At 39.4% G+C, this 27,780-nt stretch overlaps 1 protein-coding gene across 1 annotated transcript in view; it reads right to left on the bottom strand.

The window, feature by feature from the left end:
* The window catches only part of LOC139940768 (THO complex subunit 3-like), an 82,543-nt gene extending 55,226 nt beyond the window's left edge, over positions 1–27,317 (bottom strand). The window contains exons 1-2 of the mRNA XM_071937147.1: positions 26,926–27,317; positions 10,565–10,721 (exon numbers count right to left, since the gene is read on the bottom strand). Coding sequence (XP_071793248.1) covers positions 10,565–10,721; positions 26,926–27,105 — 337 coding nt within the window. The 5' untranslated portion in view covers positions 27,106–27,317. The remainder of the gene's footprint in view (positions 1–10,564; positions 10,722–26,925) is intronic.
* Positions 27,318–27,780: the final 463 nt, after the last annotated feature.

The following is a 27,780-nucleotide window of genomic DNA, read 5'->3' as shown; positions in this document are numbered from 1 at the left end:
CTGCACTGGAAGCCATACTTTATTTATGTGTACCAAGTTATTGTGTTCGTAAGGGGGGGCTCACTAATTTGAGAGTATTGTTTCTTTAAAAATGTAATAACAATAATGTTATTAAAATTAATTTAAAAACAGGTCAAATTATTTGTCAGAGCAAATTGAAAAATTTAATATGATCTTTATTTAGGTAGTTTTTTTAGTCCACAGTTTATCGTAAGCCCTCGACATCGAAGTACTCCTAAGTAAGAAGAACTTTTTAATGAAAAAAAATTAGTGTTTTACTTAACAAAAAACCCACTTTAAAACCAACTGTTAAAATATCATTAACTTTTTATGTATTGCCTTCAAATCTACGGTGGGGATGGTTACGTGCAATCGCTCAAGTTATTTTATCATGTATAAACATTGCCTATAGTATTATTGTAGTTTTAATAAGTATTCATAAACATTATACATCGTACCGATAACCGAAGTTCCCAAAATCTTCCCACTTTCGTCCAGAAAAACCCCCAACAAAAAAGTAGACATCAAAATAGTTGCAATATCCATAAAGAAGCATATGAGTTTTACAGTATTTTTTTCAACTATGTGTATGGAATGGTCGGTGCCGGCGTCTGTTTTGTGAATAAAGTTTTCATTTAAAAAACGTTTTTAAAAGCAACAAAAACAACTGCGCCTTTGTTTTAACCATGGAGGTATTGCATTCTAGAACCCAAGTCTTTCTTGAAATCAACCCGCAAAAAAAACCCAAACAACCGCGCATTATATTTGACCAATAAAACCATGGAGCAAAACTAGATCGCCCACCAATCGCCCGCAAAAAAAGCAAGCCCCAAATAACAAACAAATTAAGCAAAATCAGGACGGAAGAACCTTACTAAACACAATTAAATACTCCTTTTTGCTCATCGCGAGTATCCTAACTTGGTATTTTTTGTTGAACGAAGCCTCACCGTCTCACTCGTTTTTCGTAAACACGCTAGACTCTTAGTCTTATTCCCACACACGGAAATCTGCTCTAAAACCTTGAGTGAATGTTTTTACGTTTTATTCGAGCCTAAAAATAGTTTTAAAATAGTCATAGTTCTGTAGTACCGCTGCCGATATTTTTTACTGGTCAGCCAGACCAGTTGGCAAGGTGTTTCAGCTGGTCCGCCGTGATTTCTACTGGCATTTGGCCAGCGGACCCGCGTTAAGGTCGAACGATGGTTTGGACAATCTTAACATTTAAACATTTTCCCCCAAAACTCGTCAACTTTTTCTCAAAACTTTTTTTCCCCAAACAACAACAGACGGGTCGAGCATTCTTATAATTAAACAAATTTTGTTCAATAAACGAATGTTACAAAATAGCAATTTATTATGCAGACGAAGTTTGGACAACCTTAACATTTAAACAAAAATGTTTTCCATTACCCGATTGTCTCAAACGAGGCAATTTCTTCAGAGTTTCCTTTTTTTTTTTTTTTTTTTTCCAAAACAGTGGCAACTTTTCCCCAAAACTGTTTTTTCCCCAAACAACGGCAATATCCCCCAAACTCGAACATTACACAACGACAATTTATAAAACAGACGTAGTTTGGACAATCTAACCATTTAAACCGTTGGGATACTCAGGTTGATTACATGTGTAAAGCCTTCAACAAAAAACTGTACTTCTTACGTCAACTTAAAAGATGTAACATTCCTGTTAATGACTTGAGAACAGTGTATTTGCAATATGTTCGACCAACTCTTGAATACGCCTCACCTGCCTGGTTTTGTGGTCTTACCAAAGTTCAAAGAGAGAGCCTCGAGAAAATGCAACGAAAGGCATTCCGTATTATGCTTACTTGGGATTTTTGTAAATTTAAACCTTATGCTGATATTTGTGTGGTGCTTAACATTCCGCCCCTCACTGAAAGACTTGAACAGCTCTCTTTGAACTTTGGTAATTCGCTCCTGTCCTCAAGCAAGCATAGAGAGTGGCTGCCTCCTGCAAGGAATAATAACCTTAGGAATTCCGACTCTTTGTCTAGTATTAGGTTCAGAACCAACCGATACAGGTCTAGCCCCATACAAAATTAGCCAAACTGGACGTACAAACCCTCAAAATAACAAGGCAAATGTTTTCTAAAAGTGAAATAAGTGAGGACGTAGGAGTAGTTATTAAAGACCAATAAAATTACCGTTTCTAGTATTTTTGTTTGTATAGGGTTCCAGAGATATGATAACATATAAAATGCTATTAGCAGCGGTGATTATTGTTGAGGGGGGGGGGGGGACCAGACTCTTGCGAGCCTTTAGTCGAGTAAATCCGTGGCTATCGGTGACTTCGGATTTGTTGCAGAGGGAACCAAATACCACTGCTGATTCCAAATTCATCGTGATATACAATTGTCTGATTGGCTCTTTGACAAAGACCGCATGTTGCCGGCAATATTGAGTTATACCCACGCACACTCAACAATTTATCAAAATACAACAAATGACAATAAGAAATGATTATTACCTGTAAGAATACCTCCCTTACCCCACATTACCTTTCACAACATTTGTATATACTAGAATCCTCCTCATCTAGCGGGTGCCGCGCGAAGCGCGGCATCCGGCTAGTTATTATTAAAAGGTAATGTCAATAGTGAATATTGTTCATTTAGATTAAGTTAAGGACACAAAACGAGAAAAAAATACAAACGTGGTAAACACAATAAGGAGTGTCAGTCTAAGTCAATAATGTGGGCAGAGCAGCATACAAAGCAAAATATTGAAGCATCGTTATATTTTGTATCAAATTACAACAAAGAGTAACAATTTCAAATCTTAAGAACCCCAGTAGTTACAATTGCCACACATCTAAGGGGAATTTTGTCACTTACTGGGAGACCGGGAGTGGCTGGCTTGTGGGGGCATCTAGGTTTTACTTTTAGTAGATGGTCTTGATAGATCGTTTTGTGGGCCTGGCAGGCTGACTGTTTTTTTTTATTATCCGAAGTGCAAATATTTGTCACCAGTGGGCCCATGTTTTGTTTTGCGTTGTTGACAGCAGGAATTCTAGGATTTTACATTTTGGAACTGTGATCGCAAAGTGAAAATTTTGTATGAGTGATCAATAACAGAAATTCATGCTAATTTAATTTTTGTAATTTTTCTCTGTCAATTTGACTCAAACAACAGAAATCCTACTAGCATATTATTACATCAACATTACGTCATGTGATGGTCACATAACATGGTCATTATACATACAGTACTAGCTACAAGTAATTCCAAGCCCCCGCAAGCACAGAACGGGTACCCGCGAGTAAACTGCATGGCGGGTACGGGGACCCCAGCACCCCGGCGGGAATTTTGCGGGGACAAAACGGGGTCCACGCGAGTGGTGGTACGTGCCGTGGCGAGTTTTGAGGGGCCCCACGAAGTCTTGTACAACTTCACGCATGGGTTAACATGGTTAACATGATTACCTTCAATGATAATAATCATGGGTAAAAGCACATGTGAATTGTATACACAGAATATATACAGTGAATGTGAAGCAGAGAGTTTACATTTGTCTCCAGTCCATTCTCTTTATTCCGATACTCTTTTAAAGTTGTCATATCAATCGGGACAATACACTGGCGACGAGGAGTACAACCTTCAACACGTACATTTACCATACAATCCACCATACTGGATTTTCCGACTACAATTTGGTGTAATTTCAGGCCGTTTTGGATTACCCTTCGAACTGAATTGAACGGTAACTGTAAACAAGCACACAAACGTATTCAAGTGAACTTTGTTATCTATAAGACAACAGCATTTTCTCTTGCCCATATCACCATGGCAAATTACCTTCCACCGTTCCCATCCTTCGAATATGAGTCCGACAAAACAAATGTGGCAATCCGTTGGGAAAAGTGGGTTAAACGCCTCGAGAATTTATTTGTTGCCATGGACATTACGAACGGGGAAAGACAGCGAGCACTCTTACTTCACTACGCCGGCGACCAAGTACATGAAATCTATGAGGCAGAGAAGGAGACAGACACTGATGACTCCACAAAAGAGTCATAGAAATGTAAAGTATTAGCCAAAAGAGGATTTTTACTAGTTTTAGTTAAATTTCGGTAATAAAATGAGGGGTTTTTTTTATCGTGAAAAAATGTATCTTGAGGCGGCAAAAGCCGTCGGCCGCCATCTTGCTTCTTCACAGAGCTTGTATTGTACATCATGGACAACAGAGGGCGCTTTCCTGCATTTGGAACTGTTTTGGCCATACAGCTATATAAAATAGCATCGGTCGTGTTGACGGTGAGTTGACCAACACAAGCGAATCGACTGTGAATATCCATGCACATGTATAGTGATGATTGTGAACGCATTGGAATAAAAATAGCGGCACCAGGTTTTTCCTCCATGGGTTTTTAGAGATCGCAACACTCCAATCGATTGAGGTACAAATATGATTTAATTGCTTAAGAGCCAGTGATGTAAAATAAAAAAATATTACGTTTTCTGTTTCATGGAATGTGGATGTAATGTTAATTCAGTAATTTTCATCAAGGCGGTTTGAATAAAATTTTTATTTAATTTTTTATTTTATACACAACAGTCATGTTTTGTTTGTCTTGTCTTCGTCCTTGTGGTAAAACTGTTTTAAGCGTGCGATTGAGCCATTGTTGTCCCCTTCTGAAGGGTACTTTCAATTTTCAAAAATCTTCACGATATATCGTCATATCGGCGATATTTACCTGACGATATATCGCCAGTCAAAATTTTCGATATCGTCCAGGGTTACATTCAACTCGCACTCCTTCGTGAAATTCGCAGAACACAGCAGTTTCAAACATCGCCGCATCACACCTCACTGGCCGCGGGCCAACGCACAGGCTGAGGCATTCAACAAACCGCTGATGAAGCTTGTTTGTACTGCTCATCTTGAACACAAATCTTGGAGGCAGGAGCTTCACAAGTACCTTCGGCAGTATCCAGCCACACCACACCCATCCACTGGGGTCACGCCATACCAACTAATGTTCGGACGCGAGCCACGCACACGACTCCCACAGATCGACCTAAACAATCCATTTTCATTAGATCGCCAAGCTCGCGCGAGTCACGAGCAGGCAAAATCCAAGCAGAAACGCAACGCCGACATTCGTTTGAATACCCGACAAAACGACATCGCAGTCGATGACACTGTCCTTGTGAAACATGACATTAAATCGTCCAAACTCTCCACACCATTTGACCCCCAGCCATACAGTGTCACCGCCAGGAAAGGCAGCATGATCACCACCTCTGCAAATGGCCACAACATCACTCGGAACTCCTCAAGTTTTAAGGGCATCCCCTTTTTCCAACAACAGCTACCAACGCAATTACATTGAGATTGAAGAGGAAAAGGATTATACTCCACCTAACACCCAAACCACAGCAGAAACACCTCCTTCACTGCCACATACCTTGCCGGCACAAACTACTACTCAATAATCGCACACTCGACCGACTCGCATTCGCAAAACCTCAAAATATCTTGAGGACTATGTGGTCAAATAAACTAGTCTACAGTTACTTGTATACACCTCAACAATCACCAAAAAAAACAGGAAGAACTGAAACTTTTAATTCAACTTTCAACCTTACTTGTTTGCGCAAATCGTTTGTTGTTTATTGTTAAGCGCCTTTTGATTAACATGTGTTTTTTTAAATTCAACTTAAGGAGGGATGTAATGAACTTGTTTTAATGTCTGTATTCTGTCTTTTAATATTGTCGGTATTGGGGAACATTATTTTGTTTCCAAGTTAGAAATTTCGGACCTACCCTCGTTACTATTGTGGTACTGCAGTTAAACCTTGGTGGAATGTCTGTATGCCGTCTTTTAATATTGCCGGCAGGCAAGTATTGGGAACATTAATTTTTACAAGTTAAGAATGTCCCACCTCCCTTTGTTGTTATATTTTTGCCGTTGTGGGACAATAAACTTCTTTTTTTTTAATGGTAGAATGTCCGTATTCCGTCTTTTAATATTGCTGGCATTTGAGTTGTGGAGCATTTTTTACAAGTTTAGAAAATGTCATATTTTTGCCATTGTGATGAGACAATTCCCCATAGAAAATGAAACCGGGATCCCGGCGGGATAGAGACGTCCCGGCGGGATCCTGGTTTCTTACCGGGATCCCGGTTGTGGTTTCCGGGATCCCGGTTTAAAACCGAGATTCCCAGCGAGATAATGTTCACATCCGGGATCCCCGTTATTCACTTCCGGGATCCCGGTTGGAAGAGCCGGGATTCTTGGTGGGATATATTCACATCCAGGATCCCGGTTGGAAGAACTGGGATTCCCGGCAGGATAATATTCACATCCGGGATCCCGGTTGGAAGAACCGGGATTCCCAGTGGGATAATATTCACTTCTGGGATCCCGCTTGGAAGAACCGGGATTCCAGGTGGGTTTCTTCACATCCGGGATCCCAGTTGGAAGAACCGGGATTCCCAGGTGGGATAATATTCACATCCGAGATCCTGGTTGGAAGAACCGGGATTCCGGGTGGGCAGAACCGGACTCCCGGTTGGAAAAATTCATTCTTTGGTCTAAAAATTCACATGCCCTCAAGATAGCAAAAAGTTATGTCAGTCAATTCCTGTACTATAGGCATTGACTAACATAACTTTTGCATTCAATATTACTGCTGACAGTTGTGTTATCGATTTGTTGGCTTAAAACACCATTCGCTCAACTTCGTTTAATAGTTAAAGTTTCCCTGTGTAATTAAGCATGCAATGTAAAAATAAAATAAAAAAGTTGTTAGAGCTTGAGTTTTATTGTTGTCACACTTTTTACTAGGGGCCAAAGAATTCCTTTAGGTCTTTTATATCAATTAATTTATCAATAATGTAATAAATTGTAGTTTTATTTGTATTTAAAACGATGTAAGAAATTGATTTCCTTTTTTAAATTGACTTGTAGCAAGTCTAAAAAATGCTTGACGACCAGTCAGTAACAAAATACTGGAAGGACTGGTATAAGATATAAGTTTAGTTTGGAGCGCCACCCAGACTCCGCGTGTGTATTATGGATACACAGAAGGCTTGAGCTCATACTATTTTTTCTTTGTGGAGCAGTTGCAGTTACTAATTAGTTTGGAGCGCCACCCAGACTCCGCGTGTGTATTATGGATACACAGAAGGCTTGAGCTCATACTATTTTTTCTTTGTGGAGCAGTTACACCATAGAGTTATATATAAGAACTAGAGGGCGCACTGGCCTATATGCGCGCTCCGGCATGCGCGCAGGCGGCCATTTTCTAAGTTGAACAAACAGACATTGCCTTAGCGTGTGTTTGTGCGGCCATTTTGTAAGTTGACAAAACAACATCGCGTCAGCGTTCAATAACCACAAACTCCAACGTATTCTTCATATTCAACGCGCGTGCAGAATGTCAGAATGTATAGTGTCTGTATTCCGTCTTTTAATATTGCCGGCGTTCGAGTATTGGGGAACATTATTTACAAGTTAACAGTGTCCGACCTCCCCTCGTTTTTATACTTTTGCCGTTGTGGGGAAAATGTAGTTAAACAAAATAACAAATTTAAATGGTACACTGTCCGTATTTCCCCTTTTAATATTGCTGGCATTTGAGTTCGGGAACATTGTTTTTACAAGTTAAGATTGTCGAACCTCTTCAAGTATTAAAAACAGAGAGGTATGACAACAAACATATTGTTTCTACCTCCATGCTGTCACACTGTTGCTAGGAATGCCTGCAACCAGTAGCAGGAAGTGTCCCATAAAACCTTTCTGTGTCGTCTTTTACAACAAGTGCATTAGAGACAATGCAAACCAGGAGGTGTTAAGTGAGGTGTTGGTCCGTCATTGTTTGGCAACTTTGAAAATGCTAGGGAATCACACTTATCATTGGGATGAGTCAGCTAAACCGCAACAGGGGTGCGAATGCAGCTTTATTGTAAAGATGGTTTTGTGGTGGGGGTTGTTCTATTTTTGAACAAAATCCCCCCCCCCCCCCACAGAAGTGTGGATGGGGTCGAGAACGAATACTTACCGGTAGAGTCAAATTACTAATTTGCATATTCCCTATGCCGCTGGGCAATAGTGCTAAGACTTTCACACACAATAGCGCCCTCCACTGTCCTACCCACAATGCCCCGCGACATGCTTGCCAAGGAGTCGTCCTCTTTTCAATAGAGCCCTATACCAAATGTAAGCACCCAAGGACCGAGTATGTGGGATAGGACCGAGTATGTGGGGAAGGATCCATCCTTCCCTACATTCTGTCAGATGAAATTCAGCCTCGTGAACAATTCAATAGAAGTGCAATGAGTAAACGTCTTTTACAGCTAAGGATTTTAACACTAAGCGGTATGCCAACTATATTGTAACCTACCAACTGTACAAACATAGTCATAAAGTGATAGAGAATGACATGCTCAATCAAGTGATTCTTATTTCGTTGATATTTGGAATGATGCATAGTTACTTCAAAAACTGGGTCATAGGTCACGATAACTAACTAAAGATTACAGTAAACTACATTTCAGAAAATTTATTTTTTGACAACATAATGGACCCTTCCCATGAAATATGCTAATTACATTCATGCATGTGTACAGACCCTGTTGGTTGGCAAACGCCATAGAGTTGTGCACTAAGCAGACGCGCAATCGCGTCTGCGTCACGCACCCATTAACCGTGTACAAAACGGCGCGATGTTCCCTCATTTTGCCAACCAAAACGTTAGTGCGCACGCGTTACGTGCAATTTACATATTTCATGGGAAGGGTCTATTGATTTGAGCATTGATTTTTCACCATTTTTATACAAAAATTGCATTTAATGTGATAACAATTGACATGGTTATGACATATTTTTATCAAAAAGGTGGTCTTTTACCCTAAAAAATGTCAGATTTTAGTGGTTTCTGCCCTGACCACATGTTTAGTTGGATCAGGCTAAAAATTAGTGTGCATTCATTGCTCATAAGGACCTACTATCAATTTTATTAAAATCAGAGACATGAGGTTATTTAATGCATATATGTTGAGATACACTAAGTGAGAAGACTGGTCTTAAAAAAAAACACCTCAATTTCAACTGTTCTAAGATGAACATGGATGTCTCCCCATTGCTCTCGGCAGTCCAGACTGGAAGGGTAACGTACAAACAACAATCGTTGCTTAGCTATGCTATTTTACAGATAAAAGAGGTGATTAAATATGAGACTATTCTCCAACTTTCGAGCAGAAAAAAACATTGATTTATAAATTGCAGATGCAAACATTGAATTCCGAAAAAAGTAAGACACATCGATCGTGCACACTTGCAAACGACGTGCACACTTGCATTGCTTGCAGAAAAGTCATCACATTGAATGCACCGCATCCCATACCCATATAAAGCGTTAGACAGACTGCTGAACCAATTTCTACAAAGCAACTGTAGAATGTATGTGGTATAAGGTGCATTGCTGCGTATGTCACTCAGTTGCTGACACTGACATTATAGTAGGCAAATCCTGATGAGTGTGGTGGTTTATGTGATCGTAGAGACGAGATTGTTACATAATGAACGAAAAGAGACAGTTGCTATGTCACATGATTAGGGCCAAGCTTTTGTATAGAAACCTCCAGATGAGCAGACCCTGGTGCCAACCTTCATTTAAAAAATTTGTGTTCACTGTCTCTACGTACTGTACGCAAAAGCTTGCCCCAAATCAAGTGACTTAGCAACCGTGCTAGTGAATTCCAATTTAAGTGGCAACTTGTGATCAAGCACGTCATTGTCAATACCAGACAATATTCAAACCTAACACACAATATGGCTTATTCCAAGGGCCAGCTCATTAAAATTATGTTCTTTGTTGTGTCAGCTATTGTGTTAATCGGTGACAACAAAAGGTAGCATTGCGGCGCTCATGCGGGCGGCCGCTTAGGCGCCTCAAAGACAAACCAATCTATTGGGGTCTCATTGTGGCCAGCATTCTAACCAGGCATAAAAGAGTGTTGGGCCGACCTGCTATTCCGACACTCTTTTATTACACCGCTATGCTAGCTATAAACTATACTATCGTTACGCTATAAAAAATAACAGTGAAAGTTTGTTTAATTTGGGAGAATTAAATCTGAGACGCAAATGGCTTATTGGGACGCATGAGGGTCATGTCACAAACACAATCGGGGCGCTTAGCGGGAGCGCTGCATCGGGATGCAGGACGCCGCTTAACTTATTTTTGATGGCTTCCCTTATCAATCAAGTCTGCTTACACTTTGGGCGGTACTGTACAAGATGATTTAGTAGTTTGCCATTTGCGGTCTACTTGCAGACCTGCATGTTTAGCTTCAACCAGAGAGGTGGAGTTCCATTAGGGCTTTGAGCGTTTGGGATTTGTTGTGCTCTTTCTAGAGGACATTTTGATCATTTGAAATGCTTTCCAATATTGACTGAAATTCATGGTGTTAATAATTGAATTGCTTCATGTTAAATAAACTAAAAGAAGGAATTGAAGTAAATTAGTGTTTCCTTTGAAACTTGCACTTTAACTTTTAAAAATCAACCAGAATTTACTGAATCAAGGAACTCACCTTTTGTATTAATTGTTGTAATTGTCTTATTGGCTCTTGCATCCCAAATACGGATAGTCTTATCACCTGATGCTGTGACAAAAAGCTCTGGATGAAATGGATGCCAACACAATTGGTCAACACTGTCTGTGTGACCACGATATGTTGCTTCTCTTGTCTGTATATTTTAAACAAAGCAAAAAATCACTAAAAGTAACTGCCCAATATTCATAACTTTTAGAGAAAAAAAACCAATAATTAGATATAAAGTTTTTGTCAACTACAAAAACAAGGTGTTCGTAAGTGATGTCATCAAATTATGATCAAATGAAATTAAGGAGAAATTGTTTACCTTATTACCCCAATATGGGGCTCAGGAGTTAGTTACCATGTTTTTTGTTTTCAATATAACTTAAACTTTTGGTTTGACCTCGAAATCAATGTCAAATGGGGTCACACTGTGTAAAGTCCATAGAAGATAAAAATCCAAGTTGTGGTTCCCCGAGTTGAAATTTTTTCAATTATTAAATTCCATCTTCCAGTTGGAACAGAAAGTCAAGGACAAAATGGGGTCACATTCTGTGATTTTTCTTTAAAAGTTGTTACACACACAGTGTACAATGCACCTTTTGAATTATGTATGTGGCATTCAAATTAATTTTGTGGTTACAGAAAAAGGACCCACACAGATCATTACCTCCAGTTAACATCGACTCACCCCCTTCACTGAAAGCTTGGGGTCATCAGAACATTCTTGGACAGAAATGACAGAAATGACTTGGAGGAAAATGACAAAATCAAAGAAGGAAAACACATCCGCGATTCTCTCCACTTACGTAAATATCCCCCATGGACTACATAAAGTCAAAGTCAAAATCCAGGAAAAAAGAGCCAAAGGAACAACAAAGACAACCAAAGATGACACCACTCGCACCAAAGAGATAGATGTCATACCATGGACTCTCGGAACAGGGTTCTAGGGTGTTTAAAAAACATGGCTTCACATCTGCTTTTAGACCACACCACACTCTGCATTACAACATCGCCCAAAAGCAGAGGTCATTTATGAAATTCCTTGCTCTGCTTGCCCCAAAACCTACATGTATGTCGGTGAAAAGAGTCACGCCTTTAGCACCCGTCTTCATAAACATAAAACAGAATTGGACAGGTTTGAAAATTCACCCTACACTCAGTCTACTCGCTGTTCCTCCATTACCAAGCAACACAAGTCGGCCATTACCAACCATGTTGCAGCCACCAACCACACCACAAAATGGGACAATGCCTCGGTCATTGATACAGAACCTGACAAAACCACAAAATGCTATTTGGATCAGATGCAGGGGGAGAACACTCTCAACAAAGACGTGGGGCTTACAAGCTTCAGGCCAATATGACCACTTAGTCCAAACCACGCTCACAACACCCTCTATGTACAAGAATGGGTAGGGTAAAATGGTGTGAAAACGCCTGTTTTCCTAGTTTTTGCAAAATAACTCGGCATTGCTAGTAGTAGGCCTACAAATGTGTTGTTTTATCCACTACTCCTCTAATGTGCGCAAATTTAAACTTATTTTTATCATGCTGATCAGGGGAAATTTTCCAACCTTTTGGGAAGAAAGTCTGGCGGGCGTTTTTATCCGCCCACATTTTGTATGTCAAAAGATGATTTTACAAGAGATGTTCACATAGTATTTAATACTCAGGGGAAACTTTATCAAATACAAACAACTTTTCAAACACAGAAGAATAGTTATAACTACAAACTTTATCAATTGTGACAGTATTCTTATGTAGCTTTGAAGTCAAACATTTGCGTACATAATTTGCACACAACAAACTTGTAGGCTTAATGACTGACCAATATTGCTAAGTTAAAATATGAACACCCATACATTGTAGCTCCAGCTTAGGGTCTACTGGTCCAGGGACATTACCCCCAGAAGCTCCATGGTCACTGAACTGCCTTATAATCAAGGTAGACTAATTTCATTCTAAAGCTAGACCTGTTTTGTTGTTGTTCTACAATATTGACCACCAACTCACCTTGGAGTTGACTTTGAACATGTCTGACTCAGTTTGTGTTCTTATTTCTTTCTTTAAAGAATCCTCTATTGGTACAATGAACACTCACACACACTAACAATTTGTTCCACCTAAAACTGATGTGTCTACCCTAACTGAAAGATCTGCTGGGCGCCCGACTTCTCACGATCAACAGGCGTAGAATCATTAAAAGATGGCCGCTCCCACGAACGACTTAAGTACGTTTATGTAATTTTTGTACAGGTTTTTTTTTTTTGCAATTTACAAATCATCACATCTGGTAGCGAGTCCACCGATCCGCCCCTTTTGGGTATTTGTATAATATGTCACGTGTAAAATAGGGCAAACTTCATCAATGAAAAAGTGGTACATATACTAATAATAAATAAAAAATAATAATAATTAGACTTGTAATGCGCACATATCGACCCTGCTGGGTGTTCAAGGCGCAGTAAAAACCACCAAAAAAGAAGTAAAAAAAAGAAAAACAGACACAACAAAATTAGTCCTTGAAAACCTGTGACATAAGATAAGTTTTGAGAAGAGATTTTAATTTTGTGGTACAAAGACAAGATCTAAGATTAAGTGGTAGAGAGTACCAGATGCGTGGCGCAGCTGAAGAAAAAGACCTGTCACCCCATGAGTGTTGAGACTTGGGTTCAATGAGAAGCATGGAACTTGATCAAAGATTTCTTGATGGAGTGTAAACTTAAAGCAGTTCAGAAATATAGTGGGGAGCCTTGCCATTAAGAGCTTTGTGGACAATGAGCACCAGCTTGAAGATGACTCGTTGAGAGATAGGGAGCCAGTGTAGTTGTTTCAGAATGGGGGTGATAGAACAGGATTTTCTAGACAGTGTCACAATGCGGGCAGCAGTATTTTGGAGGCATTGAAGTCGGGAAATCTGGTTGTTAGGAAGACTGTAGAGAAGAGCATTGCCTTTTTCAAGACAAGAAGTAACAAATGCATGACTGACCTTTTTAGTGGCACTTTTGTCCAAGTACTTGCGAATCTTACCTATATTCCTGATGTGATATGATGACAAACGAACAATGTTGTTGATGTGTGGCTGAAGTGTCATCGATGAATCAAAAATAACCCCTAAGTTCCGAGCTTTCAGTGAGGGAGCTATCCGAGCATCACCGATGGAGATGTATGGCACTGAAACCTTTGTTAACTGTCGTATCATCATTTAACTTCAGGAAGTTTTGTTGTGTCCAAAGTTGAATCTCTTGGATGCATTTCTCAAGTCTTGCAATAGATGCATTGGCGTTTTCTTCAGAAGATTTAAAGGTGATGTATAGCCGAGTGTCGTCTGCGTACACATGGTAATGGTAATTCAAATTAAATTTCAGGATGATGTCACGAATCGGTAAAGTGTACAGCGTAAACCACTGCTGGCCGAGTACGGACCCCTGTGGCACAGAGTAGTTAAAAACAACAGGATCAGATACCGCAGTGCCAATACATACCTGCTGAGTTCTATTGTAGATATACGATTTACACCATGCTAGGGCCGTGTCCTCTATGCCAGTGTGATTCTGGAGCTGAGAGAGAAGGATGTTGTGATCAACAGTGTCGAAAGCAGCACTCAAGTCTAGCAGGACTAGTGCTGTAAGGTTACCACTGTCCATTGCAGAAAGAATATCGTTGCTCACACATACTAGTGCAGCTTCTGTCCCATTGAAAGGCTTGTACGCTGACTGGAACACGTCAGACAGGTTGAAAGTACAGTACAGCCCCATAATTGCCATCGAGGCACGCAGGGGAAATGAGGGCTGTAACGAGGGTGTTATTACCCCTATCGAGTACACTCGCCTCGTAGCGATCGAGTGAAAAGTGTTCGTGTTCGCTGAATCGCTGAAGCAGATCAATGGCCCTCGTTACACACAGAACAAAGATTAAGCCACGCGAGGCAAACAGGCTGCTTCTGTAAGGGATGATCTCAGATAGGGATATAACAAAAAAACACTTGGACAGACGGACATGATAATAAAGAATGCAACCAGAAATTCAAGCCGCCCGCTTCCATTGGTGTCGGTGTCGTCATGAATTTCATTCATAATGGAGGAGTTAAACTCTTGGGGGAATGACGTTGCAAAGTTGTAAAACCATGGGAAGGGATAAGAAATAGAAGACTAAAACTCTTCATCTAGAAACTTGTAAAGTCAGAGTCTGACAATATTTAGTTGATTTGTTTTTCCTTTTTTTTTCTTGTGTGTATAAAAAAAATGCCACGCCCGACTCTTTCAAAATTAAATAAACCCATGGATGTGGTTTCGTGTGGTGTTGAAGTTGTTCTGTTGTCCAAAAATACCCACAGATTTCTAGAGTTTGTCCCTGCAGTCTGGCTGACAGATTTTGTCGTCCAATGAAACTCCCATCTTCTTTTAAAATTGCCGTATGAGACATTGTAGTAGTGGAACACATTTTTCATGGTAGCCGAAGATTGTCCAAACTCCGTCTGTTTAATAAATTGCCGCTCAACATTTGTGTTCGATTAATGATATGTTGAACTTAAATTCCCATTTTGACATTGGAGTATTGGAAATCAATCAAGAGTGTCCGCCCCGTCTGTTAAATAAATTGCCGTTTTGAGACGTTGGAGGGAGAAAACAAAAACGTTTCTAAAATGTAAAACAAAGGTCCAACCCGTCTGTATCAAATTGCTGTTGTGTAACGTTCGAGTTCGATTGGGGGAAAAAATATTTAAATGGTAAGATAAATTGCCGTTTTGTAACTTCGAGTATAGGAAAAGAATGCCCTGACGTTCGAGTATTGAAAAAGGTTTTTTTAATTGGTAAGATTGTCCAAACACTCTCTCTCTGTTTAATAAATTGCCGTTTTGTAACATTCGAGTATTGGATAACAAATTGTTCAAATGTAAGAATGTCCGACCGGTCTGTTTTCTGGGGAAAAAGGGCTGAGGAAAAGTTGCCGTTGTTTGGGGAAAAAAGTGGTCCAAACTCTTTCTGCCGTTTTGTAACGAGTATTGAAAAACAAATTGTTTAAACATTCAGAATATCCGAGCCGTCTGTTTAATAAATTGCCGTTTTGTAACATTCGAGTATCGGAGAAAAAAAAAGTCTAAATATAAAAATGTCCGAGCTGTCTGTTTAATAAATTGCCGTTTTGTAACTTTCGAGTATTGGAGAAAAAAAGTCTAAATATAAGACTGTCCGACCCGTCTGTTTAATCAATTTCCGTTGTGTAACGTTCGAGTTTTGGGGAAAAATTTCCGTTGTTTGGGAAAAAAGTTTTGGGGAAAAGTTGCCACTGTTTGGGGGAAAAACAATAAGAACTCTGAATAAATTGCCCCGTTTGAGACATTCGAGTATTAGAAAACATTTTTATTTAAATGTTAAGGTTGTCCAAACTCCGTCTGTATAATAAATTGCCATTTTGTAACATTCATGTATTGGAATTTCTTTTGTTTAAATATAAGACTGTCCGACCCGTCTGTTTAATTAATTTCCGTTGTGTAACGTTCGAGTTTTGGGGAAAAAGTTGCCACTGTTTGGGGGAAAAACAATAAGAACTCTGAATAAATTGCCCCGTTTGAGACGTTCGAGTATTGGAAAACATTTTTATTTAAATGTTAAGGTTGTCCAAACTCGGTCTGTATAATAAATTGCCATTTTGTAACATTCGAGTATTGGAATTTCTTTTGTTTAAATATAAGAATGTCTGACCCATCAACCTAATAAATTGCCCTGGTGTAACATTCGAGTTTTGGGGGAAAGGTTGCCGAGTTTTGGAGAAAAATGTTTTAAAAATGTAAGATTGTCCAAACTGTGTCTGGTTAAAAAGACATATTGTGACAAATATCTGTCCATGTTACAAACCTAATATCTTCAAGATAATTCTCTGTAGTTTCTTGAGTACCCACGCAGATTTCTTGGTTTTGCCTGGAAACATTCTTTGCAGGGACAGCATTGTAGGGGACAACATTTTTGGCAATCTGTTTATATTATTATGCCTTTCTCACCATTTATGTACGAAATGTCTGTCCAACATTCCCCTGTTACAAACATAATCATCTTGAAGATGATCCCCAGTTTTTGCTAAAACACAGATAAATGTGTCTTGCTCTTTGCAAACAAAAACCTTGAAATGATTTGGAATGTGCATGGGAAACAAGCTTGACAAAACTCTTCTTGTTTATTTTTGTCACCCATTTATAAAAAAAAGTCACATCAAATGGTCCAATTAGTGTGGACAGACCCATATACTAACTAAAATACAAATGTTTTTTTTTTTCCAATACTTGAACGTCTCATACGGCAATTACAGAGTTAGGACCTCCTTACCCTTTAAAAATTTTGTATCAATGTCTCAAAAAGGCAACTTATTAAAGACGGAGTATTGACATTCTTACTGTTGAAATAAAATTAAAGTCAGTTGGAACTGACTTTTTCCCCTTAAAAAATTGTTCCGAAATACTCAAAAGTCCCAAATTGGAAATTTGTTATTCACGACGGAGTACGGACATTCTACTGTTGAAGCAAAATTAAAACCAACTACAAATGTCCCGCGACAACAATATTACTGAAAACATTCAGTTCGAACTGACGTCTTCCCCTTAAAAAAAAATTCCCAAATACTCAAAAGTCCCAAATTGGCAATTTGTTATTCATGACGGAGTACCGACATTTTTACAAAAAAAAAATTGGGGTACATGAAAATGTCCCACAACGGCGATTATTCTTATTAAAAACATGGGAGTTCGTTGGACATGCTTATTATTTAATAAACAATATTATTTTTTCTCCAATACTGGATCGTCTCATAACGGCAATTACAGATGGAGTTTGGACCTCCCATTTAAAAAAATTGTTATCAATGTCTCAAAACGGCAACTTATTGAAGACGGAGTACGGACATTCTTACTGTTGAAATAAAATTAAAGCCAACTGCTTATCGTCCCACAACAACATTATTAATAAAAACATTCAGTTCGAACTGACGTCTTCTCCTTAAAAAATGTTCCCAAATACTCAGTCCCAAAATGGCAAGGAGTATAGACAAAAATGTTGTACATGTATATGGAAACGTCCCTTAATGGCGATTATTATTAAAAACATGGGAGCTCGTCGGAAATTCTTGGAAGTCTCAAACGGCAACAACAGACAGGAGTTTGGAGCCAGCCACTCCTAGCCTCACAGTAAGTGACAACTTCCCCTTAGATGTGCCGCAATTGTAACTACATTATAAAATTGCTACACTTTGTTGTAACTTGTTACAAAGTATAACAACGCTTCAATGTTTTGCTTTGTACGCTGCTCTACTCTCATTATTGGTCAATACCGACACTGGTTGTGTTTACTGCAATTGTAATAACTTTCAAGAAGACGATCCCTGAAATTGTCCTTGCATTGTGCAGCGCTCGTTTCGTTTCGTGGGTACTCGATAGTTTCGCGGGTCCTCGCTCATTTGTCTCACATAGCTGCTTCCCAACTGAACGTGGGATCCCTCGTCTCGAGAGGCGCCCTCGTTTGATTGACAAACACGCGAGCTTCCCTCGCTTCCCTCGCGTGTAGCGAGCAGGGGCACACGTTGCCGGTCTCGCTCGTCTCGGTCCCTGCGTGCCTCGATGGCAACTAAAAGGGCTGTACCGTATGAATGTGATCGGAAATACATGATGAATCTAATCGTTCGATGACTTTATCAAGATGTTTTAAGTTTGCAACCGGTCTGTAGTTTTTAAATATCTCCTTGTCCAGGTTTGGTTTCTTGATGAGCGGCCCGATGTAGGAAACATTGAGGCTATCGGAGAAACAACCGGAACTGAGAGATTCGTTTACAAGCTTAGTGATGTAGGGTACAAATATATCAATGTTTTGCTTCATCATGGATGATGACATTGGATCCAGCTCACAGGATTTTGAAGGAGATTTCATAATAACCCTTTGAATCTCAGGAACAGTTGCAGGCTCAAACACAGATAATCTACACTCTGGTTGAAGATGTGGCAATGTCTGCGGCACGTTGTAAGGGACTGATGAAAACGACGAGCGGATGTCTGCAGTCTTGGTGACAAAGAATTCCTGGAACTCCTTTGCTAAGTCCTGGTCATTGTTAGTGGATGGAAGGACATGGGTTTTAGGTTTGAGCAACAACTTACCAATTATCTTGAAGAGCTTCTTCAGTTCGGACCTTGACTGATTTCGTTTTCTGAGGTGTGTATTTATCTAAGATGTCACTGACAGTACTCTCATATTGGCTGACATAGGAATCCAAGCAGTCGTGATAAACTTCTAGCTTTGCTCAATGAGTGCCTATGTCGCGGAACACATCAGGAGAATTCACATGTTTCCAGTGCCGGCTCTTTATAGTAATGGTTGGGACTTTGGGCTTACACAGACTCAAGTTACACATGACTGCATAATGGCCTGATAATCCAGGTAGAATAACAAAGTTTGAGACAATAGGTGGGGTGATGTCACGAGTTATGACAAGGTCCAGGCAATGACCGAGACGATGAGTCGGCTCCTTGATATGCTGGGTAAGACCAAAAGCCTGAAGTAGATGCTTAAACTGGTTTGCATTGGTGTTGTGGATGTCATCAACATGAATGTTAAAGCCACCGGTGATGATCATTTCCAATGGATGAAGGAGATATTCCAAAATCAAATTCTCAAACTCCCTAAGAAAGTCACATGCTGGCCGTTCGAATCTCCTTAGGTCTGTATACAATGACAAGGCGAACAGATTTAGAGTTTCTGGAAACTTCAGCATTAAGAGATTCAAGAGTTGTGTACTGGACGTCATTACTTTTCACAGAGACAGATAAAGTAGATCTGTACAGTATTGCAACTCCTCCACCAGTCTTGTGAGATCTTGGGATGTGATGAATGTAATAGCCAGCAGGGGTACACTGACGACATGTTATTTTGTCGTCTAGTCTCGGCCACGTTTCTGAAACGGCAACAAGGTCCAGATCTTTTTGCAGAACAAAATCAGCAAAATCGTCATACTTGTTACAGATGGACTGTGTGTTTATAACACAAAGGCTGAGTTGAGATTTGACTGGAGTCACTGGTACTGGAACAGATGGGAGTGTAACTTCGGGTAGGGGGTTTATGAACAGTTCTACGGCGACCAGCTTTTACCACAATGTGTAGGTCGATAAGCAGTGCTGGGATTTACAAAAAGGCCAAGGTTCTGCAATGTTAATACACAGAAAGACAGCAGAGTTGTAGCACGTGGATGTAGCATAACGGAGACTGAGAAGCTTGTTTCGTGAGTAGGAATTTGCAGAGTTTGGACTAGCTTCTGCTGAGTTTGAGTTATTTATACTTTCAGGGCCGGGATTTACAGCAATGTCACCAAAAATCACAATTTCCAAATGAAAAGTGGCTGGGGAGTTGTCATAGTAAGAAACAGGGCATTTAAGATATCTACGGTGCTGGATGAGTCTTAGATGTGTCTTATGGAGAATACAAGCACCATCCACAACTGATGCTGATGGAACAAAGCTGACCACAGATGAGTCAGTACAGTACAATACAGTACAGTGAACATTTCAATGTCCATTAAGTTTTAATATATGTTTGCATACTTCATATTAAAGGAACACGTTGCCTTGGATCGGACGAGTTGGTCTTTAAAAAGCATTTGTTACCGTTTTTTATAAAATGCATGGTTGGAAAGATGTTGTAAAAGTAGAATACAATGATCCAAACAAACATGCCTCGAAATTGCGTGGTTTTCCTTTTACTGTTACTAACACGATCGGCCATTTATGGAGTCAAAAATTTGACTCCCATAAATGGCCAACCGTGTTAGTCGACGATGTAAAAGGAAAACCGTGCAATTTTGAGGCATGTTTGTGTGGATCATTGTATTCTACTATTACAACATCTTTCTACCCATGTGCATTTTATAAAAAAACGGTAACAAACGCTTTTCAAAGACCAACTCGACCAATCCAAGGCAACGTGTTCCTTTAACAAATGAAGATAATTAGGGCATTGTTTGATATGGTTACACACCTATATTCCGACACCCCTATGTTCCGACAACTCAGCCTATATTCCGACACCCCTATGTTCCAACACCCCTATGTTCCGACAACTGAACCTATATTCCGACACCCCTTTTGTTCCGACACCCCTATATTCCGACACCCCTGTTCTGACAAGTTGTTTACGCACATTACTACTCTGTTGATCAATAACAAAAACACAACTTATATTACGCCAGGTTTCCCAGTAAATTTCGGCCGGGATTAGGTTTGAACATTCATTTAAGATGAATTTGTACCGTTTTAAAAAGTGATGGAATCACGCATGCATTTCTTTTTTTGTGGTTATACACATGGCTCCCCGAGGTAGCTGGCAATAAAATACTCGGTACTTTGCTATTGTTAGATGCGTGTCCGTGTTGATAACATTTCACGAGCCTTCAATTAATAAAAATTCCAACCCTCTCCTGCGTTTATTGCGCCGATGTGTAGTTCTTCTTTCCTTTACCCTGCCCCCATAAAAAAAATAATTATAATAATTTGTTAACAATTAATAATAACAAATAATTAAGTCCTACCACCCCCCCCCCCCCATTTACTCTTTTTTCCTCTTCTAAAGAAACCAAAGTTGTTAATTTTTAGTAGTAGCAGAATAACACTTGAAATACAAATTAATCTCCTTTGTGTTTATGTACTAAATTGCGGTCATGTGTAGTTTCTTCAAGTCACACCGTTTTTCTTTAAAAAAAAATGGCTAACACAAAATATTGGTGCAGGTTGTCGGAACATAGGGGTGTCGGAACATAGGGGTGTTTGGGTCGTTGGAACATAAGGGTGTCGGAATCATAGGGGTGTTGGAATATAGAGCAGTCACCATTGATATATGGCATCATTATTTTTTTCCCAATTCAAAGAAAAAGGCATAAAATACTGTGAAAACTGGTAAGAGGAGGATAATGGATAACGTTCCGTATGGCGCCACCACCTTTTCACTCATTTTTACAAAAAGGGATATCTCATTGAGGTAATACCGTAATTATTGTAGCGTCATACATTATCGACCTTCATATGTTTTTGGTCCCCAACTTTGATTCCCGTTTACCGCAAGATTGTGCAAGCTGTACTGGTGACAGAAGCTATGCAGTTTACTCACAGTCTGTATTTTCATCAGGCTTAATCATGCCGAGAAAAAATTTTCATGTCGTTGGTTATACTTAAACATTTATAAAATGATTGATTTTTGGTACTAATCAGTAGTGCATTATTATGCCAACATCCAAATGAATAATAATAATAACTAGCGGGATGCCGCGCTTCGCGGATCGAATGGCGGGTGGGCGGGAAAGGGGCAATGAATGAACCAATCCGGAGCACCATCTGCGAAACACTGTCTAATGAGTCGTCTGTCAGAAAGATTTCTAGGAAGTCTGGTAACAACATCGACCAGTGGTTGACGCACGGTCGCCGCCCAAACTTCCTCCAATCACATGACTTGTAAGTGCGAGTTTGGATCCGGGGTTTGCAGACTTGCAACCCGACGTCTGAAACCACACAAACGTATTGAATTCCACACAAACAACCGTGTTGGATTCCACAAGGATGCCATACCACTGGACCTTCTAATTTTCAATCCAAGATGGCGCAGGTTACGCTTTTAATAGTATAGATAATAATAATAATTTATTTTTAATATAGCGTCTTACATAAAAAATCTCAAAACGCTGTACAGTGTTTTACAAACATTAAGCTAAAAAGAGTAAGCAAAAAAGAGTACAGCAAAATTACATTGTACAATAAGAACAACAAAAACAAACAATGACAAACACCAAAACGAGACAATCAACAAAATTATAACACCATAGAAAAGGCAATGAAAAAAACAAATGTAAAAAGTCAGAGATAATGTCTTTTAAAAAGAAATGTTTTGAGGTGGGTTTTAAAAATATCAAAGTTGGTGATAATCCTCAAATGAATGGGTAAATTATTCCAAAGGGTGGGAGCATAAATAGAAAAAGCCCGATCCCCATAAGATTTGCTAGGCCTTGGGCCAACTAAGGAAAAATTAAGTTTGACACCAACACAACTTCTAGTATGAATATGAGAAACGTAAATTGAAATTAATTCTGACAGATAGCGAGGGGCCGATTTACCATGATGAATAAGTTTAAAAATAACACAGACGATTTTATACTCAACACGAACTTTGACTGGAAGCCAGTGTAAATCAAAAAGAACTGATGTCATATCTGAATGGCGATTAGACCGTTTCCTAACAACAAGACGGGCTGCAGCATTTTGAATGTTGTAAATTCTGAAATTGATAATTGTATTTAAACCAAAGTATAAGCTATTGCAATAATCTAACTGGGATGTAACAAAGGCATGTATAAGTTTTTCAGTACTATATTGGTCTAAAAAATGTCTTAATCTACCAATGCTAGAGGGAGTGAGATGCAACCCTACACACATTAGATATATGAGCATTCATGGTTAGGCCTGGGCGAATTATTCGAATATCCGGTTAATGGCGAATAGGTTTTCCTATCCGTAACCGCGAATGCCTTTTTTTTGTTAACTGGATATCCGCATAGGGCGCGAATACCTATTTACAAACCGGATAATTCTGTAATTACAACCGAGTAACCGGATATTCTTTAATATCCGAATATCCGCGGACGTCGGGCAACAACTGATATGAATGTTTTGTCTGAATCCTTATGAAACTTCTATTAAGACAGCATAAAACAGCATATATTAAGTATTTAACTATGCTCACCTCCATGAAGAGTTAAAACAATGACATTTCTGACATAATTTGTTCAAAGATTACAAAAGTTTTCCTTCTCGTAGAGTCAATCACGATCAAAAGAAAAAGCAAAGCGCCATCTTTAAATTAGATCCGGTCATTTTTATGAATGAACCGAGTGACACTGACTAAAACTAATATCAATCCACCCAAAAGATCTCATTCACAAACGAACAGCGCCCTCTAGCGGCGAAAAAACTATTCAAATATCCGGTTAATTTCGGATAGTTGGCCAGCGGTATCCGAATAACAAAATTTCACTATTCGCCCAGCACTATTCATGGTGCCACTCGAGTCAAGTACCACCCCTAGATCACGAACCGTATCAGAGGCCATAATACGGACATCACCGATTCGCACATCTGTCTTCACGTCCCGCAAACTGGAATCTTTGAAGCGTGAAGAAAACCACAAGATTTCAGTCTTGCTATTGTTTAAGGCAAGCATATTTGTTCGCATCCAGCAACGAATTTCGTCCACGCAGGACTCAATTTGAGTCACACAAGAAAAATTAGAACGAGAGCCACAAGAAATGTAAAGCTGACAATCATCAGCATAAATTACACAATTAAGACCATGGCGGGTGATAATGTCCTGGAGTGGATCCATGGAAAGAGAAAACAAAACCGGTCCCAGAACAGAACCTTGTGGCACTCCAAATTGGAGAGTCTGCCGCCTTGACAACAATGACCCTATTGACATCCTTTGTGTTCTACCACGCAGAAAAGAATTCAGCCAGTCATAGGCTTTGCTCCTAATTCCGAAGCGGTCATGTAATCTTTTTGCAAGAATGTCATGGTCAATGGTGTCAAAGGCGGCCCAGACAAATCCAACATTACTAAAATAACATCATGTTGCCTACCGAGAGCACACATAACATCGTTGTGCACTCGTAAGAGGGCAGTTTCGGTACTATGGCCCTCACGATAGGCAGACTGAAATTTACCATACAATGCATTATCCTGAAAATATGTGTTAAGTTGAAGAAAACCAGCCTTTCAAGAAATTTATCTAAAAATGAACAATTAGAAACAGGATGATAATTTTTCAATCTAGACATTTCTATCTAGACCAGTTTTTTAAATTAAAGGACTAACAATTGCCTCCTTACAATCAACTGGAAAAATACCAGAATCAAAAGATGTATTGACAATGCGGGCCAGTATAGGAGCTAAAATATCAAGACAATCTTTAACCAGTTTAGTAGGCATAGGATCCAACAGGCATGTTTTAGCAGACATCTTACGCACTATATGTAAAACATCATCAACACTCACAGGTTCAAAAACATTAAACTGACATGAAGGATGAGATTTGTGTTCAGAAAAGACAAAATCATTTTCATTTTCATTTTCACAGCAAATTAAATTATCTTCTGACAAAAATAATCTGCAAAAACATCTGGCAAGTTGGTGGGCTCTAAATCAGGAAGATCAGGTAAAATATGTCGGGACGACCCCTTAGCACAAGATAGTTCATCTACAATTGAAAACAGTTCTTTTGAATCAGCAGCTTGAATACGGTTACGGTGAAATTCAGTCTTAGCTTTGTCCATGTTTTGTTGTACGATGACCGCATTGACTTATATATCTGACCATGAACTTCAAGCTTCGTATGCAACTATTTCCGTTCAAGACTCCTTAGAAATCTGCGTTCTTCCATAAGTTCCAATGAGAACCACTCAGCCCGAGGTTTGTCAATTAGTGCGAAGTGGTGCATGTTCATCAATAGCATAGACAAGGGCAGAGTTATATCCCTGACAGAGGGCGTTCACATCCATTGCTCTGCAGGTCCTCCAGCGACGAACAAATTGAAGCTTTTAGTGAATCATTGTCAATATTGTTCAGAACACGATGTTGTTTTACTACTTTCACTGGCGGTGGTCGATGCAAGGTTGACACAAAATGAACCGAAGCATGATCAGAGGGCATGGATGAATCAAATGAGTCAAAGAAACATCATCCAACCTCGAAAGTTCAAAACAAAATTACTATCTGCTAGATTGAGTTTCATTCTGCTTTAGTCACTAGATGGATCACGTGAGGTGGTTACTATTTGGGATTCTATGGTGTGCCAATATGGGGAAAATATTAAAATATTTTAAGTGAAAATGACAACAAAATTGTTTTGACTAACTGCATACTGTAATAAATTCCGATAAGCGTAATAAATATTAAGTCTACATTAAAGAGAAAATATCATAGATTGGTTTCTTATCTCCTGAAACCAAACATTACTGGTCTGAAATGGGGGAAAACGGATTGTTATGAAGTGTGTGCGTTTCAGGGGGGGTGGGGTGTTTTACTTTCATGTCTTATGATATCTCTGGATTCTAATATAGTAGCCAAAATGCCTTAGGACAAAAATGTAATTAAATTTGTTAAGTAGTAATTGAATAATATTTTTGATTTATTTTGCACGCCATACTAGCTTCTGAATATTCAATAAAATACCAACCAATGAAAGGTGTGAAAACATTATGACATTGCTCCAATGTCGTGCATGCATAAGCACTGTTAATGGTGGACTGTCTCTAGCAACGTAAAACCAAAACTTTAAAAATTTCAACACACCATGAAGTGTAAGTGTTATTGTTTAAAAATTGGATAGATGATTTGAAAAAAAAGTATTTAGTTTTGATTGTGAACAACTAATTTTCCTGTTATCCTACTGAAAACACATGACACCAGGATACTGTATTATTTCATATCGAATGAAAAAGTGGTGGCGCCATATGGAAATTTTTCCGATAATATTTAGTAGCCTAGCTAGATTGGTAATCATATGGTAGGCTAGCCCCATAAATCAGTCCAATCCACTCCGTATCCTTGACCCCAGCACCACTGATATCAAAACCTTTCGGAAAATCATCTGAAACTCTCCGCATCATGAAACTTACGGATCTAATACTTCAGAAGTTGCAGATAGCACTATACTTTGAATCGTTCACCCAGGTATCACAGATTTTGAGTAAAAATCAAGTAAATTTTGCGTGTGAGTTTTCTCAACTAACGCTCTTTTACCGCTCATGCCGATTGTCCCCCGACCGTGTGCAGATTTTTTTCCCAGGACAAACGTGTGAAATCATATATCTGCACACGTTCGTCCTGGGAAGAAAAGATACTCAATCCGCGCTTCGTGTATATAAACATACGGACACGCGTCTGGGAACTATTCTGGTGATTTTCGAAAGGGGAAAAAATTGAGCAAATCTGTTGACTAGCTGTTGAAATTGTACGTGTTTGACCATTTCGCCGTTTTTCGATTGAAGCGACTCGTAACCCTCCGGCTCCGCCGTCGGCAGGAGGGTTACGTTATCGCAACTATGGTGCTGGGGCCAAGGATACGGAGTGGATTGGACCGATTTATGGGGCTAGTAGGCAGGCTTGAGCAAGTTCGATCAGTGACCATTTGTCAACCACGCACTAGTCAATGTTCCATGCTAACCTATGCATGAAATACATCCTGAGTAACATGCAAAACCACCCAATGGTCGACAATGGTCAACATTAGTTTCTTGAATTGATCGAACTGGCTCCTTGATTTACAACGTGTGATACGCACCAGTCTGTCCCTTTCCATAAGAAATACGCTGACAGTCTTGTCAAAAGACCCGGATGCAAGTAGCCTGCCGTCGCAGCTCCATCCTACTGAATGCACTTTGGCTGTATGATTTCCACTTAACTCTTTCGTTCTGTTGTGGCTTTGGAAATGTTTCTGCATATCGTCTGTGTTAATTATCATGTCTTCCACGTTAATTGCGTTGTACTGCTTTATAACTTACTGCTCTGTTCACGTGTTTTATTCTAACCTAGCATACACATTATGTAGTGTGTCTGTGTAGGATGTACATGTGTGTGCTGTGTACAAAACAACATGCACAGCTTTTACCAACTTTTACACATGTCCGTCCAACTTTAGAATTGGCCCAACTGTAGGTCCCAACTTGGATCTCTACTTGGACTTGGTCATGACCATTTATTATATCGTAGGAGGTCCTGTTTTCGAGGTGTCCCTAATATCGTGGCAAATCTTTTACCTCTCTGTGCGCGATGTAAACCGTCGCTAGATAAAAATTGTGTGGTTTTATTTGCCAAGCAAAGAGTCTTCTCTTCTTTGACCAAAACTTAGAAACACGTAAGGCTCCACTGGTCATTTGCACTTGTAAATGCAAAAAAGTTGGTATTTTAGGCATTTCTACAAGGTACAAAAGTCATAACGTTGAGGCCATAAAACAATATTTGCCCACCGAAAAAGTTTCATCAAACGCTATTTCAATTCACAATTCATGATGATCAAAATCATGTGACTGAATGTTTTGCTGAGCATTCTTAAAGAAAAATACAGAGGCTTAAAGAAGCCATGTGCCTTATATCATTTTCTAATATTTTTTGAGATTTTTATTTTGTAACCCTCAAA

Source organism: Asterias amurensis, chromosome 8 (assembly GCF_032118995.1).
Source record: "Asterias amurensis chromosome 8, ASM3211899v1".
NCBI classification, from domain to species: Eukaryota; Metazoa; Echinodermata; class Asteroidea; order Forcipulatida; family Asteriidae; genus Asterias; species Asterias amurensis.
The sequence above is the reverse complement of the archived record's forward strand: the minus strand, read 5'-3'. Positions and strand labels throughout refer to the sequence as shown.